At 53.3% G+C, this 16,089-nt stretch overlaps 2 protein-coding genes across 2 annotated transcripts; one reads left to right on the top strand and one right to left on the bottom strand.

Annotated features, from left to right (window-relative positions):
• Nucleotides 1–493: 493 nt before the first annotated feature.
• Nucleotides 494–12,247, bottom strand: PIAS3 (protein inhibitor of activated STAT 3). Its single transcript, XM_082834155.1, has 15 exons — nucleotides 12,183–12,247; nucleotides 9,812–10,229; nucleotides 9,568–9,652; nucleotides 9,282–9,332; nucleotides 8,955–9,045; nucleotides 8,346–8,480; nucleotides 8,021–8,126; nucleotides 7,374–7,447; nucleotides 7,079–7,239; nucleotides 5,948–6,081; nucleotides 5,699–5,867; nucleotides 5,417–5,550; nucleotides 5,144–5,181; nucleotides 4,266–4,577; nucleotides 494–608 (listed from the first exon to the last, which is right to left on the bottom strand). The coding sequence occupies exons 1-14, from the start codon at nucleotides 12,204–12,206 to the stop codon at nucleotides 4,311–4,313; spliced, it is 1,887 nt and encodes a 628-aa protein (XP_082690281.1). The 5' UTR covers nucleotides 12,207–12,247; the 3' UTR covers nucleotides 494–608; nucleotides 4,266–4,310.
• On the top strand, nucleotides 818–3,123 carry NUDT17 (nudix hydrolase 17; the record flags this gene model as incomplete). The annotated part of the gene is made up of 7 exons (XM_082862964.1): nucleotides 818–1,020; nucleotides 1,217–1,400; nucleotides 1,644–1,669; nucleotides 1,807–1,899; nucleotides 2,135–2,233; nucleotides 2,462–2,598; nucleotides 2,967–3,123. The coding sequence occupies exons 1-7, from the start codon at nucleotides 832–834 to the stop codon at nucleotides 3,121–3,123; spliced, it is 885 nt and encodes a 294-aa protein (XP_082719090.1). The 5' UTR covers nucleotides 818–831.
• Nucleotides 12,248–16,089: the final 3,842 nt, after the last annotated feature.

Raw genomic sequence — 16,089 nt, 5'->3', positions numbered from 1 at the left:
GCAGGACTATTTAAAGACTTGTAATAGTATCTCAGGCAGAATATGAGGAAGGCTTGAACTGGGCAGTGGTGGCTGGAGATTAAGACATGGATTTGAGAAAGTTTAAGGAAGTAGAATCTGCTGCACTTGGTTGCCATTTGAGTGAAAAGAAAGAAAGGGAAGGTGGGACTTGCCTGGTGTTCAGTTGTTAAGAATCCGCCTTCCGATGCAGGGGACTCCCGGCTCCATCCCTGGTTGGGGAACTAAGATCCCACGTGCTGGGGCAACTAGGCCCCTGGTGCTCTGGAGCCTGCATGCCACAACTATAGAGAAGCCTGCATGTCACAACTATAGAGAAGCCCACAGGCGGCAACAAAAGATCCCACATGCTGCAACTAAGACCCCACACAACCATAAATAAATTAAACGAGAAAAAAAAAAAAGGGAAGGTGTCAAAAATGTTTCTTGGGTGTCTGGCTAAGAGACAGATGTAATTCACTAATTGGAGGTGTTACCTGCTATACCAGATAGGTGTGCAGAGTGCCATGGAGGGGTGCTTATCGTTCCGCCCATGGCTGGTGGGAGATGACACGTGAATCCAGAAATCATTCCGTCTGGGGATCATTTTCCTAAACAGAAGATGGGAGGAAAAGAGGAGCTGAGGATTTAGAGGTGTTCCCCTTTGTCATTTACCTATCACACCCCTGGTTCATCCCCAAGTGTCTTGCCTAAATTTCGCGGGGGAAGTCCCGGAAGCCGGGCTTCCTTCCCACCCGGCGGAAGGCTCCGAGGGGAAGCCCGCTGGGCCACTAGAGGGCGCGGAGTGGGCCGCAGAGGCCCCAGAGCCGCGTTATGGCGGCGGCGAGGGTGCTTCTCCTGTCCGGACGGCCGGAGTCGGTGAGCTTCGCGCAGAGCGTGTGTGGCCTCCTGGGCGCCGGGCCGGGGCTCGGGCCGTGGCCCACGTACTGCGGCCTCAAGCGGGGACAACTCGTCCTCTCGGACAGGCCGTTCCCAGGCGCCTCCGCCAGGCTTCCGCTCCAGGTCCGGAGACGCGCACGGGGCGGGGGCGGGGGGGTGAAGGGCCGAAGGTAGGGACTGGGATCGGGTGGGGGCTGGAGGCGAGAGGCCTGGGGGCCAGTCGCCTGCCGTGGCCTCTTTCCCCATCGGGGTGTCGCCCAGTTTTTGAAAGCCACGCCTCGCTTCTGAGATATTAACCCCAGCGGCTCCCTCCCCCCAGCGACCCCCTTTCTGCCCTTTTTCGGCCCTGGATCAGCAGTCCAGGGCTCCTGGGGCCGAGCTGCCCACGAATCGAGGTGTGGACCTGGCTGTGGCGGTCGTTCTGCAGTCCAGCGATCAGACCGTCTTGCTGACCCGAAGGACACAAACTCTCAACGTTTCCCCCAACCTCTGGGTACCCCCAGGTGAGCGGTCTGAGGGCAAGGCCCTAAGTCCAGGAAAGAACTCTGCCCTTTACCCAACAGTGCTATTCCCAGTCTCAGAATGACAGAGAAGTAGGCCCAGAAATGTGGTATCAACAGGTCCCATAACCACAAGGGGCTACAACTGCATCTGTGCCCACTGGAGGAGGGGGCCGTGTAAACAGTGAGTGAGTGTCCCTGACCAGGAACACCACCATTCACCTGCTGGTCCCACTGTTGTTGCAGGTGGGCACGTGGAACCTGATGAAGAGGTAGCCAATCCACTGACCCAACCTGCACCCTGCCCTGAAGGAGGGACCACCTTGGGTGTGGGCTGAGGGAAGGGCAAACACAGGACTTGGAGGAGTCAGGCGGTGGCCTCTCTGACCTCCTGCCCCCTCACTCCCAGCTGCTGGACGGAGGACTTCGAGAGCTTTGGGAGGAGAGTGGACTACAGCTGCCCCAGGGCCAGTTCTCTGGGGTCCCTCTGGGGTTATGGGAGGTGAGACAGGGACCTGGGAACCCTTAACAGCTTCTAACCCACCAAAGCCCAGAGAACAGCCACACTTGCCTTGATCACATGGGACCCGATGGAGTGTGGGTGGTCTGGAGTTCCCAAGCCCACGACCCTTACCCATGTCCCTCCTCCACCACTTCTACTCTCCACTTCCTCAGCTGCATTTACAAAGCCCCAAAAAGGGACAGGAAGTTCTCATTTTTGTTTTCTTCTCTCTTAGTCTGCCTACCCTCCTAGGCTGAGCTGGGGTCCCCCCAAATACCATCACATCATTCTCTATCTACTTGTCATTTCCCAGGAGTCACAGCAGCAGCTACAGGTAGGGCTGGCCGTTGAGGAAGGAAATGCGGCTTAGGAGAACCAAACAGACTGGTTCCGACTATGACTAAGGAGGGGGAGAGGGAAGGTCAGAGATAACCAAGAAATCCAGTAGCCTCTCCCCTTGTCCCTGCCCCAAGTCTCTCCACTCCACCTGTGGGTGGGCTGTGATCCAGAACAGGTCTTCTGAGAGAGGCCATGACTAAGGGATCAACATGTCTGGCTCCAGGCCCGGATCCAACCAAACCCAAGAGAGGTGAGCGCCCTTATGTGGCTGGGACCAGATGTAGCAGCTGCTGTGGCTGCCACAGAGGATGGGACAGAGACACCCAGACATCTTCCCCAGGACCTACCGGCTTCTGTCCTGTAAGTAGGAGCTTCTCCCTAACCCGCCAACACACCAACACATACACACTGAGAAGTTCAGAGGAAATTTTGTGCTGTGGGGGAGATTTAGGGAGGGAGTGGGTCAACTGATAAAGAAGAGAGCACATGAGATCAAAGATATTGCCCATGATACTCCAAGGGTTCCTGTCCAACTGGCTAGCACTGAAGACCTGGGTTTCAGTCCCACTCTCTCATGGGGGCAAGTCATTTAACCCTCCTTTCTGTAAAATGAGGTTAACACCCACCCACCCCTCTCCTGTGGCGGTTGGGAGGATCAGATGACCTTATGGATACGGAAGTGGGCTAAGCCACAAGGCACAGCCCAGACAGGAGCTGTCGTTCTGCAGTGCGGTGGAACTAGAAGAGAATGGAGGAGCTCGACCTCTGGTCTTGCCCACGTCCACACTGCTGCGGACGACCCCAGCCACGGCAGATAGCAAAGAGAGGGTCAGCACTGGGACCAAGTTTGCCCTCAGGCTCTGGCTACAGCATCTGGGCAGGTAAGAATGAGGAAGGACTTAAGGACTCCACAGTGTTGGGCTGAATGGTCTAGTGTTTTTATGGGTGTGGGGGAAAGAAAGAAAGAAAGGAAGAACTGCCCTTGGAAATCCTCAGTGTGACACCCCTACCATGTGGAAGTGGAGCTCACTCGGACCCAGGGCCTGCAAGGGAAGAACAGAACGTGGCCCATCCCACCCCCCACAAACCAGGGATCTGGAAAGCAAAGTGCTTAATCCCCTCCCCAGCCCACCTCCGTGACACTCACAGAACATCCACAACCTTTATTATGGGTAAGAACTTTGCTACAACTGTGGGAATAGAAAGTAAAATTACAACATAGATCCTAGGCCCTAGAGGAGCCTGAAAAGGGAGACTGGAGAGAGCACAAGGGTGCTCCCACCTCCCAGGAAAGGTGCAGAATGAGCCAGACCTAACCACAGGGCCATGGGCCTTTAGAAGCTCAGGCTCCAGGCTGGTCAGCATAAGCATCACTGTGAACTTACTTAAATATATAAATAGAGAGACCCAGGCGATTGGCCAGGCCCTTCTCCCAAACCCCTGGGGATCAGGGCTAAGGCCTTATCTCCTCCTCAGTCACACTGGGAAGCAGGAGGCAGGGAAAGTCATCTTTGGAGTATTTTGGTTTTTCTTGTTTACACACAAAAAATATGCAACCCAAAATAGAGTTCTCTGTCCATGTGTCTGCCTATCTCAGTTACTCCAGCTGTCTGTTTGGCCAAAGAGAACGGAATGGACGTGAAGAGACAATGGATATGGGGAAGGAACACAGCCGGCTTTGGGGAATGGAAAGAGAGGGCATCTGGGGGACACGAGAAGGGCCCCTTCCCCACGAGGCTTTAGACAGTCAAGGCTGAGGATTCAGCCCTTTCCCCAACTCACATCCCATCCCATTTGCCTCCCACTGCCTAGGTTAACAGACCCAAAGGAGTGGGCTGGACATCAAAGAACATTTCCAAAAACAGACCCAAATGTCCTTTCAAAGAGGTTAAATATTAACCCTTTGGGTGCTAGCCTTGTCAGGCAGAGGTAAGGCCAAGAACAGGTGTCCATGAAGATCTTTCTGGCCTTGACCAAAGCCCTTCTGATGGGTCAGAGGGGCCAGGGTTCCAGACTCCACAGCATACTTGCTCAGTGTTGCGAGGCGGTGAAGGCTCCACGATCCAGGGCACTCAGTCCAGGGAAATGATGTCTGACCGACAGCCAGTCAAAGAGGGACCTGAAGGCAGGGGTCCTCCATGCCCCTCCCTTAAGTTTCCCCCAGGGGCCACAATGCTACTGACACGGCCAGGAGGGGGTGCCGGAGTGGTGCTGCGGTGAGAGCTCCCCAACGTGGGGCCTAGCGGGCCCAGGAAGTGGGAAGGGGTCCCTCGGTACTGGAAGAAGTGGCCCAGGGCATCCTGTTCGTCTAGCGAGGTGATGACGGACGGACCATAGTGCTGGGAGGAATCAAGAGCATGGTTTAAGATTTTATCCTGACTTTACAAACCGCCTCCCAGTCACTCATCTCAGAAATATCATATGGGATAAATAAACCCCTCAGGATCCCAAAGTATTCTCTGAGAAGCAGGAGAGCCTCCCTCTGACTCCTTCCCCTACTTCCCCACACCCCACCCCTCTTCCCTGTCTGGAGACAGCCCCACCAGCTTGCTAGATTCTCGGCCCTGTGGGCGTCTGAAATGTGTGGAATGTCCGGCTGGGGCAGTCATGGTGCTCAAGTGCACACGGGTTTGGGGGGGGTGGGGAGGGGTGAGCAGACAGGCACAGAACTACACTAAAAACTCTGGAGACAGAACAGTAAGTAACAGAGGACAGAGGAAGACATGGGTGAGAATCCGAAGAAATCCCAGTGGGGCCTAGGAGGGAAATAAACTGCCTGTACCGCAGTTTCCTTCCTTCATGGAGAAGCACATTAAGGTCCCCGGGGAAAATGAGAGAGTAAGGGGGCCCATCAGTGCCTAGAAAGGAGGCTTCAGCGATCTGAGATGGAGAAGGGACCACTTACCTGACTCTCAGTCTGAAGGAAAGAAAATAAATCTAAACCTGGTAGGAGAAGAAAAATTAAAATCAACCTCCTATCTGAGCCCTTCACCACACACACACCCCCACACGCGTGCACACACACACACACACACACACACACACAATATCAAAGAAGTTCCTTGGATTGTGGCCCTTTGCAAAACAGCCAAAAAGCTCTGAAAAGGAGCAAGGGTTGTGAGCTGGTTTGGGGGAGGATTTGGCAGTGCACGGCCCCACCTTGTGATCAGTGTCATACCTTGTATATCAGCCCCCAGTGGGAAGGCAGGTGGGTACTCATGTAGTGGGAGACTGGACAGGAAATCCCCGCCCAGCGTGCCCATAGCAGGGCTCCGTAGCACCGAAGATGGCTGGTGACCAGATGTCAGGACTCTGTGAGGAGACAGAAGGAATCACAGATGTCCTCACCCAGCTCAGCCTCTCAAGTCCCCTCTCTGCCCCCGAGTTCGCCCAGTGATCAGAAAGCGTTCCTGACTTCTTCCTCTCCCTTCTGCTATAGATTCAGCCTATTTCTTCATACCCTTTGCTTCCAGGTAGAGCTGGGATAGCAGCTGAAGTGACAGGACAGTGCTTCTTCGTCGGGGGCAGGTCCTCCTCGTCTGATGAGCTTTCTATTGTCAAGTCAATAACTTCAACCTTCTTCTTATTCTCTGATGGATTGCCCTCTTGGACTGGGCTATACTGGAGGCCTGTGGTTGGTAAGAAGACTGTGTCTCAGAGAAGAGGCCATACAAGACTTAGCTCAACTGGGGGACAGGGGGTCACTCACCATCCAGCCCATACCCTGGCGGGGGGCAAACCTCAGATGCCTCCTTCTTGGGTTTCATTGGGCACCAGGATCCATCTTCCATGAACTGGATCTCATCACAATCCGAGCAGGAATTAAGAATCTCCATGAATAAACTAGGGGAGGGGAGAGATAGGAATTCATGTGGCTGGGAGATGGCTGCAACAGTAGCCAGGGAGTTCTGGGACTCACCTTCCTGAACCTCAGTTTCCTCACCTGCAAATTAGGGATGTTATCCACCCTCCTGACCTCTCTGAGTTGTTGGAATCAAATAAAGTAAGGTGCATAGAAGAGCTTTGAAAATTTTAAATGCTGAGTTTTAAAATAAGTACATTCTAAGCACGTGTTCCATGTAGTACTAGGAACAAAACAGAAGGAGCAGAAATAACAGAACTCTATAAGCTACCTCAAAAAGAGGCACTGGGGGCTTCCCTGGTGGCGCAGTGGTTGAGAGTCCGCCTGCCGATGCAGGGGACACGGGTGGGTTCGTGCCCCGGTCCGGGAAGATCCCACATGCCGCGGAGCGGCTGGGCCCGTGAGCCATGGCCGCTGAGCCTGCGCTTCCAGAGCCTGTGCTCCGCAACAGGAGAGGCCACAGCAGTGAGAGGCCCACGTACCGCAAAAAAAAAAAAAAAAAAAAAAAGAGGCACTGGGAACAAGAACCATAATATAGGCTCTGGAAGCAGGTTAGGAGTCACTAGATCAAAAGAACTTTATTGCTATGTTCAGTAAGAGGTCAGGTAATTGTTTGATGTAACAGTTTGATACACTGGCTCTGCCACTTACTAACACTGTAACTTTGAGCAAGATACTCGGTCTCTCTAGGTCTCAGCTTCCTCACCTGTAATGACCGTACCTATCTCACAGGGTTACTGGCATCTCATAGGACTCAATGAGATAAGGCATGCAAAGTACTTAGTACGGTGTGTAGTGAAGTCCTCAATGTTGGAGGGAGAGATAGATAAATAGATAGGTAATATTTATATAAAAGAGACAGATATGTTAAGAGTTGGGAGAGGAAGTAAGTTACAGATATATATTTATATATGGGGGCAGGGGCCAGTCCTAGTGGATGTCCTAGGTAAAAGGAAGCTGAATGCCGAACAGCCCTACCCATCAATGATAAGAGATTCATAGGGAGCCTTCTTATCACACACAGGACATGTCCACGTTGGCTTCTTCTCATTCATCTGTAGATAAAGGGCAGCATCGAAGCTCTGCAGGTGGGCGCAGGTGAGGGCCCGACAAGGGACAGTCAAGCGCATCTTCCCTAGCTGAGGAGAGACGAGTTCTCCGGTCAGAGTCCCCATGTCCCAGAGAGCCTCACTCTAATAGCCCTAGGAACCCTCATCTGAGTCTAGAGGTTTAACCCACCACTCCTCCCCCTTCTCTTCTCCCTTGTACCCACCGGGCACATGAGTGACACCCGGAGACTTGTAGTGGCCACCTCACTGTCCGGGTCAGCGGTCAGCTTCTCCTTGACTGAAACAAGAGTGGGGCCAGAGCCATGGGGTCAGCAAGGCTGGAGAGAAGCCCGGGAGGTGGTGAGGCCAGAAGCAGATGGCTCTGGCTGAGAGGCGGCTGGGTAGAGCGCCTTTGGGGGCCAATGGGATGTCACATGGGGGTGGTCTGGGATCTGCATTACGAAGGCTAGGTGGCGGGGAGAGATTTCCCCATCCCTGAAGATGCTTAAATACAGCTGGGTGACACTGTGGCAGAGATTACCTAGAGGGAATTGAAGCAGCACAAGAGGGTTAGTCTTGATGATACTTAAAGACACTTTCTGGTCTGGAGAACCCAAATTCCAACAGGGCTGGAGTTAAGGTCTGCGAGGTGCAAAGCAGATGTATAATTGGGAATGCAAGGGTGTCAATGACTGAAGTGGCCCCACTTTTCAAGCACAAAGATTGGTAACAGGCGTACGGCACGGGTTGGGGTTCACGTGAGAGGTGAAGTAAGTTGTCCTAAGAGGGGTATGAGTTTTAACTGTAAAGGCTCGAGGGCCAGGAAGAATTGGATACTGGTCAGAGAGAAGAGGGACGGGATGTTACTCACTCAGTGCCCGGGAATGGTCTGGGTTCCGGATGCCCTTTGCTCTGAGTTTTTGTAGAAGGGTTCCTGCAGTCAGCTGCCTCACCAGGTACACAGACAAGGAGTAATTCTACTTGGAGGTGCGGGGGGAGACAATCAGCCTCTGCTTCGTACACCACTACCACCACCACCACCAGCAGCCCCCCACCTTGTCACATGAGGGCCAGAGACAGCAGGTTAATGCAGAGAGACCCATGAAGAGAAACATGTTTCCCCAGCCCAATGCACTGGATGATTCCCTCTCACTCCCTGCAGGCTTCTCCAGGCCCCCAGCCTCAGCCACGCTCACCCGTCCAAACTCAGACGACCAGTTGACCACGATGGTGTTGGGAACAGTGGCCGAGAGTCGAGCCAGGGGTGTGATGTTGATGGGGCGGCTGGGCCTCTTGGGCTCAGCCCCATTCTTTGTAGGGGGAAGGTAACCCTGGGGGAGGGAGGGAGGGAGGGCCTGGTTAAGACACCTTGTCTTAGGTCACTCACTGAGATGAGTGAGACGGGGGCCCATTCAGTGACTCAAAAAACTGGGGCACTCTCTAGGGTTGGCAGCAGGGTTCATTCCTGGGGAAAAAGGAGAACTTACTCACTGACCAGATAAATAGAAACCTGCTCACTGAGTTCTTGAAGAGGAAGAGTAGGGATACCCCACTTCTTCCAACCCTCAGCTCTAGGGTCATCACTTCTGAGAATCTTTCCTGAACCTTTGAGTTGAACTAATATCCCCCCTCTGGGTTCTGAGAGAACCCTTGTTCAGCCTTATCTTGGTACTCTCTAGATTATATTGATTCAGTCAGTAAAGTGAGCACCTACTATGTCAGGCATGTCTCTTTCATAAAAGATGTAACATTTAGGAACGAAAACAGGGAAGGGGTTGCTGCCAGAAGAAGGGAAGAGCATTTACCGGCAGGGGGCACAGTTTCCCGTTGACCTTGACAAAGAGGTTGGGGGGGAAGTAATCCTCTTGGGGGCAGCTGGTCTCACAGAGACAGAACCTGGTAAGAGATGAGAGAAGATGAAAGGGTGGGAGGCAGTTCTCGCAGAGAGAGGCAGGCAACCTCAGAAAATCAGTCATGGATATCTGTAGCCTTCAGCTTCCAAACAAGAATCCTAGGGCTGGGGTGGACATGGCAGAGCATGTCCTAATAGTAACCTCCTAATAGTAACCGTCATACCCTTACTTCATTCCCACCCTCAGTGGGAGCCCTGAGGGGAGGGAGAATCAACTCACCTTAGCTGCACCTGTATGGTATAATCACATTTCGCTCCTGGCAGAACCTCTCTGGAAGAGGGAGGGAGGAGAGATGTCAGTATGTGGCCCTGAAGGGCAGGGGTGAAAAGAGACACAGAAAGTTAGATGTCCAGAGAATAGAGAAGGGACATACAAGAGAATGAGGGACAAAGCAGGTGCAGGAGGATGGAGAGGAAGGAGGGCAGGGCAGAAGAGAAGAAAGTCAGAGAGCAGAGTCTAAGGGTAACCACCCAAGGATGAGGCAGGACGACTGAAAGAGATGTACCTGGATGTGAGAATCTGCTGCACTTGCTGGGGAGTGAGGGCAAAGGTGAAGTGCGCTTCCTCAAACCGCTGGCTAGAAGTGGATGCTGAGGACACAAAGGGGCAGTTATTCCCAAGCCCATGCACAGGCAGCCACAGAAGTTGCCCCTATTCCAGGGTGCTGATCCCACAGGACTAAAGCCTAAGAAAGGCTTGGGAAAGAGGCTTGGAGTCCAGGAAGACCCAGGGATCACAAAGAGCCCTACCGAGGGTGGTGGGCCGGATGAGCTCCCCGTAGATTTCATAGAAGGGCAATGGTTTCATGGTGACATCAGGGTGCACAGGCTGGGGCAGAGGGGGGTGCATGTCCACTTCACGCTTGGGGCCCAGCAGGGTGCCAGGGGCCAAGAGGGCTGGGGGGATGGGAGCTAGAGGACCAGGAGAGCCTACAGGAGGGGTGCCAGGGGGCAGAGAGAGCAGAGAAAGATCGGAGGGCCCCAGGGTCTTCCGGGGAAAGCGTCGGCGGTAAAGCTCTTTGATCTTCATCTGGACGCTGGGGGCACAGCTGGACTTGAGGAGGTGCAGGGCCTTGGCCAGGAGCTCGTGCTTCCGTCCACTCTTGTTCCGGCCAGCGAAGCCGAGGAGCACCTGGAGCTCAGACACCCGGAAACTCATCACCATGTGCTGTGGAGACCAGAGAAGCGTGAGAATCCTACCTTGCACAGGGTGGTCCTGCCAAAGACACTGGGGCTGAGCTAGTAGGTGGGCAATGCACTTTCCCTCCAGCGCTAATCAGAAAGGTGCTTTGCAGCCAGTGGATTACTGCCAGACAGCGAAGCTGGCCAAACGGACATCTAGGTCCCATTTTAGCAACCCTCAGATCACCTCACCACTGCCCCCCAGGCTTGAGCAGCCCTATCTCCCTGTGCCTGGCAGTTTAACAGGTGAGGGCAGGGTGCAGACAGCATGCCACCCCAAAGCACACCTCTCAGTCCACTACAGCCTTTTCCCTCCATCCCTGCGGTGAGCCTGGACCCTCCTGTAAGCTGCTTATCTCCTCTCCTGCTCTTTCTCAGACACTCAGATCCATCCCAGCTCCTGGGAAGAGGATAGGAGACAGGGAGAAGGAGGGGGGAGAAGAGGATTCAGGCCAGACAGCCCCATAGAGAAGAAAGGGGCCAGGTGGCTGGAGGATTGTGCCCCACGGCCCACCCCTCCCAACACCTCGATCTACCTCAGCTATTTTCCCCAAGCCTCTGAAGCTTTTGTGGCCAGGGTTTTCAGATCAGGGTTCAATGCTCATAACTCCCCCAAATCCTTTCTCAGTGTCATTTACATAACCACCCTCCCCTCAGTCCTATTTCTGTGGGAGAGAAACAGGACCAAAACTTGGGGTGAGAGGTTAACAGCGAATTGTGAAATCCAGGTATCCTTCCTGTTTACCCATTTACTCCATCTGCCAGGAACTAATATCCTGCTTCTCTCCTACCCAGAGAAAATAAGTGATCCTCCCCCTCCTCCACAGGGGTGGAAGAGGGAAGAGGGAAGCTCTAAACAGAGGCCCTGGGAGGGTGAGGAGAAGGTGAGGAGCCCCTGAGCCAGGGTGCAGAATTGCATGCTCTCCTAGGCAGCTAGACCCAGTAACTAGACCTCAGGCCCTCCCAAGCAAATGGCTCCATTTCAAAAGGCAGAATAAAGCCAGGAGACGGGGATGAACCCCATGGTTTTTAAAGGTTCTGTGAGATGTCCTCGGATATGGTTATCCTCAAGTCTCTGGTAGTGGTAAGCTCTCTCTTTAAAGGACTCACTTCTATGAATCTCTAGGAGACCCTGCCACGGGCAGGCCTTCCTAGCCCTTCACAATTCTTCCCCTCACAAGGAGACATTATGGCTTTGGGCCCCTTTTGAGGAATATGATTAAAAACTTGCTCCTCTACCTTTCTCCCCATCCTAATTTCCTCCGTTCTGCCTTTATTTCTCCATTAGCTTTGTCAAGAACTTCTCCCTTTCTATCCCATAGTTTCACTCCTCTGCCCAAAGATACCGACTCACTAAGGCAGGACCTTCCTCCCAGCCTCCAGGATGCTTCTGCCCCACCCCTCGATCTAGCCCCGCACAGCCCCGCCCCCTAGATCTCAGCCGCCTACTGGTACTTCCCAAGGCTCAGATCCCAATAGCAGCCCCAAAGCCTCTATCCTCTCAGCGCCTTTCCCCCGAGGAGCCTACCCGTAATCTGCCCCCCAGTCACATCCAACATCTGCCCCCTACTGTCGCATCTCTGGCCCTTGATCGACTCGCCCCCTTTGCCTCTACAGCAGCTTTTCCTCCTGGCCCAACTCCTACATCTGCCCCTACTACCAAATCCGACTTCTACCCCGCGTCCCCGCCCCCTGCGCCTCGGCCCCCAACTGCGGCAATCCCCCTCGGCCCCACCCCTATATCTGCCCCGCGGCCCCGCCCCCGGAGCCCCGCCGCAGCCCCTTCGTCGCCCATAGGCACTTCTCACCATCCCCGGCAGCCAGTCCCCGCCACGTCTCCGGCCCCCACCCGAGCCCTCAGCACCCAGTCTCTGTTGCTTCCCGGACTCGGCGTACAGCCGGGCTCAATCCCGATGGGGATGGGGGAGGGGGCCGGTACCTTTAATTCGCCCAGCTCCGCCATCTTGAGACATCGCAGGCGCCCGAGCCCGAGCCCGAGCTCAGGCCCAGGGACCGGCGCACAACTCTCCACCCCGGCGCCGGCCGCAAATGCCGCCTGCTCCGCCCAGTCCGGCCCCCTACACCTCCCCTTCCCGGCCCCGCCCGCCGGGTTTTGGACCCAGCCTCAGCCCCTCCCTCCACAGCCGAACCCAGCCCCTGCACGTCTTTGGCCGGTGTGCCAGACCGGTAGACCCGGAGGGAGTGTACCGCCCGAAGGATCGCGGGGTCCCAGGGGGAATGGGAAAGGAGGTGGACCCGAAGCACCTGGAGGAGGGGGCTTTGCCACGCCGGAGTTGAGAAGGGATGAGCTTTTAGGGAGCCAAAGATACTTGGAATATGGAGAGAAAGTATCGGGAAGGGCTAAATCTCAGAGAAATGGGGGAGGGGGTAGCGAAGTTGGAGGAAATACCCTCAGCTCCTTATCTACAAGTTTAACCATCTAAATTCAAGAGTTCTACTAATTCGGGAAATGGGGGAGATCTGATCCATTTTAGAGACGCTATGGTGTCGTGAAGAGTTCATTCTATTCTCAATTCACCCCCTCCCCCCCAATTACATTGTATCTCGTGGTCCGGCGGTAGGACTCAAACTCGGCAGCAAAAAAGTTTGGTGCGGAGAGTGGGACTTACCAGCACAGTTGCAGGGAGCGGGGAGGGGGCTCGGGAGGCTCAGAGGGTGGGCTGGAGAGGTGGGGGGAGGGGGCCCGGCGCCGCTCCCGCAGTCTGCCCGGCTGGAGGTCGGTCCGGCAGCTGGACGCTGCAGCCGCAGCTCCGCCTGGGCGGGAGCTCCGCCCGGCCCAGCGCTGGGGCTGGGGCCGCCCCCCTCCTGGGTAAGCCCGCCAGGACCGCGGGAGAAGTGGGGAGGGGGCGGAGCCTGAGACGGGAGGGGCAGGGACTCAGAGCCCGGCCGGGAGGGATTAACTCCTCTAGTGAGTGGATCAGGAGAGAAGTTCTTTTATCTCCCATTCTCACTGCCGCTGTGACCCTTGCGAAGTCGCGTATGCGCTTGAGGTGGAAGAATGCTGCAAATAAGATGGTGTGGAACTGGAATCTGATCGCATAAAGAGGTTCCTACTTAGAGTCTCTCTCCCTAAGGGTAAGAAAACATGGGCTGCTAAAATCCAAAGTGTACCTAAACCCTAACTTTGCCTGTGGTCCCCTACCCCCTACCTCAAATACACTGTCACCAGAGACCCCACAGCTTTGAAGTAGCTGAAAGTGAACAGAGGGGAGGTTTTCTCACCCCAAAAGGGCACCCTTCTGCCACTCTGAACTGCCTGCTCTCCTTCCTCCAAAGCTGTAGACCTTCCAGAGGCCCCATTCTCAACTAAGCTAATCACTCGCAGGCAGGTCCCTTGAAAGTACCAACGTGAGAGCAGTTTACCCAAACTAGGTACTGGAAAACTTCATAGCATTTTATACTTAGTCGGCTGGGACCTAAGTGATAATGTCATTTGTTCAATAAATATTTGAATGCTGTTCAAAGATTGTTAGGTGGTGAGGACATAAAATCCTTGCAGGAGTTCTCAGTCTAGCAGCAGCAAGATGGTTAAACCAATAATTGGCATACAAAAAGAGTGCTTTAATAAATTATATGAGTAATCCTCTCATTTAGCTTAAACCTTCAGTATAATCCTTCCCATGAGACCCCACAGCTGTAAGACTGAAGGTGCCAGCATACCAACATCCCCAGGTACCTGTTGAACTGGACCATACCCAACTACTTTGTGGATTTTGTCCCTAGGGAGGATGTCTGCCCTCTCCTGACACTCAGGTTCTTTCCTTGCTGCTCTGCTGCCAGCAATGGTGGAACCTCAAGCTCCGGTATTTGGTTCTAAATCCCAACTGCTCCCTCCAACACTTGAATCTTCATCAGGCCCTGAGCTCTTTTTTTTTTTTTTTTTTTTTTTTTTTTTGCGGTACGCGGGCCTCTCACTGTTGTGGCCTCTCCCGTTGAGGAGCACAGGCTCCGGACGCGCAGGCTCAGCGGCCATGGCTCACGGACCCAGCCGCTCCACGGCATGTGGGATCTTCCCGGACCAGGGCATGAACCCGCGTCCCCTGCATCGGGAGGCGGACTCTCAACCACTGTGCCACCAGGGAAGCCCCCTGAGCTCATTTTTTGTTCTGTTAAGTCCTCTATATCAAAAGTTACTATGGACTAGTTTGTATCTTCTAGAATTTTCAGGGGAAGGAGAAGAGGGAAGATTAAAAAAAAAAGAGAGAGAGATGGGGGAACTCTGTGGGAGTGATGGATATGTTCATCATCTTGATGGTGTGATGGTTTTATGGGTGTATACATATGTCAAAATTTATCAAACTGTACCCTTTACATGCAGCTTATTGTATGTCAGTTATACCCAAATAAAGCTGTAAAAATGTAAAGAAAAAAAAATCAACCTCACCTTGATTCCTAGTGACTTCATAAAGGAGGGATCTCCTTTAATAGTTAATTTGAGTCCCCAAGAAAAAGAGGAAATTCTCTTCCAAGGAGGAGCCGCTCAGCAGTGGACCTAAAGAGGCTGCAGAAGCTCCAAGAAAAAGTTCCAAAAGCTATTCCAGGGAGATTAGAATGGACATTTCTCTGATGGGGCATAACCCATGGAGATATTTCGCAACCCATCCCCTATATCCCAATAAAAACAAATTCACAAGGAAAAAAAAAAGAGTTAATTGCAGTTATAAGTTCTAGCATCCCTACAGGATAACATAAAACTAGCAACCAGGGCGCCTGAGTCTGATCCTGCCTGCAAGCTCTCTCTATCCCCAGTGCCTGGCACTTAGTAGGCCCTTTAAATATCAGTTTAATAAAGTAATGTTACCAGACAAAGGAGGGAACCTGCAAATCAGAACCAAGTTTCAGATCGAGGGCATTCAAAAACATGGTCTGAACTGCATCATGGCTCACCGAGCTTCACCTACTCTCACGCATGCACTCACATCTGAAGCCTGGAGCACGAAGGGGAAGTGAAGCAGGAGTAGTAAGTCCCTACTGAAGTTCAACTTGAAGAGACAGCCCAGGAGGAAAGAGGGGAACATTAAGACTAGAGTTACTTTGAGAAAGAAAGATTTATTTATGAAATCAAGGAAAATTTCAGGGCTTGGGGGTGTTGGGGTAACAGTTTATGGGGTTGTATAGAGGGAGATTGTTTAGGAAGACCAGGGCCTGGAGAAGGTTCCACTTCTGTGTTATCATTAACATCACTGACCATTCCCACAGCTCAGCCATCTTGGGATCAGCTTCCAGGAGCTCCAGAGGAAGCCAAGGGCCTGGCTTCCATTACCAGAGCTGTTTCCTGACTCATACTTGAACTTAGCAAAATGATCTCCCCCTCTCTGGACCCTTCTCTCAGCAGTTTCTTCATTCTTCCCACCCCACACTGCATATATAATAAGGAATGTAACAGTCCTTTTCTATTCTTTGGTAACTCTAAGGGTAGAAAGGAAAAGAGAGGTTCTGTTCCCCTTAATAGAAATGACTTGGACATTTTGATGCTCTTCTGGCAGCTGCACCCTTCTTTTTCCCCATCAATTCCTCCTCTCTTCATTCTCCCAACCGTAAAGCAGTCTTGTGCCCATCCACATAAACCCCAAAGCTGACCCTCATCTTCTTTAGGACCTAATCTACATAGCTGCTCTTTTCCTGGCCAGACCCTGGAGCGAGGCTCTGCAGCCCTCCAGTGGCCCCCTGTCTTCCACGACGGCCCCTCCCCACTATTCTCTCAGCCCAGTCAGTCTCCACTGCCAAACCGCCGCTGCCTGACCCAGCATAACCCAGCAGGGGGGGTGTTGCGAGAAGGAACTGGGAGGGATCAGTGTGGCGGCCACCAAACAGCAATTCCAGAT

This window comes from Leucopleurus acutus (genome assembly GCF_964270905.1).
Source record: "Leucopleurus acutus genome assembly, chromosome: 2".
In the NCBI taxonomy this organism is placed as follows: Eukaryota; Metazoa; Chordata; class Mammalia; order Artiodactyla; family Delphinidae; genus Leucopleurus; species Leucopleurus acutus.
Note: the sequence above shows the minus strand (reverse complement) of the source record. Positions and strands in the feature narration are given on the sequence as shown.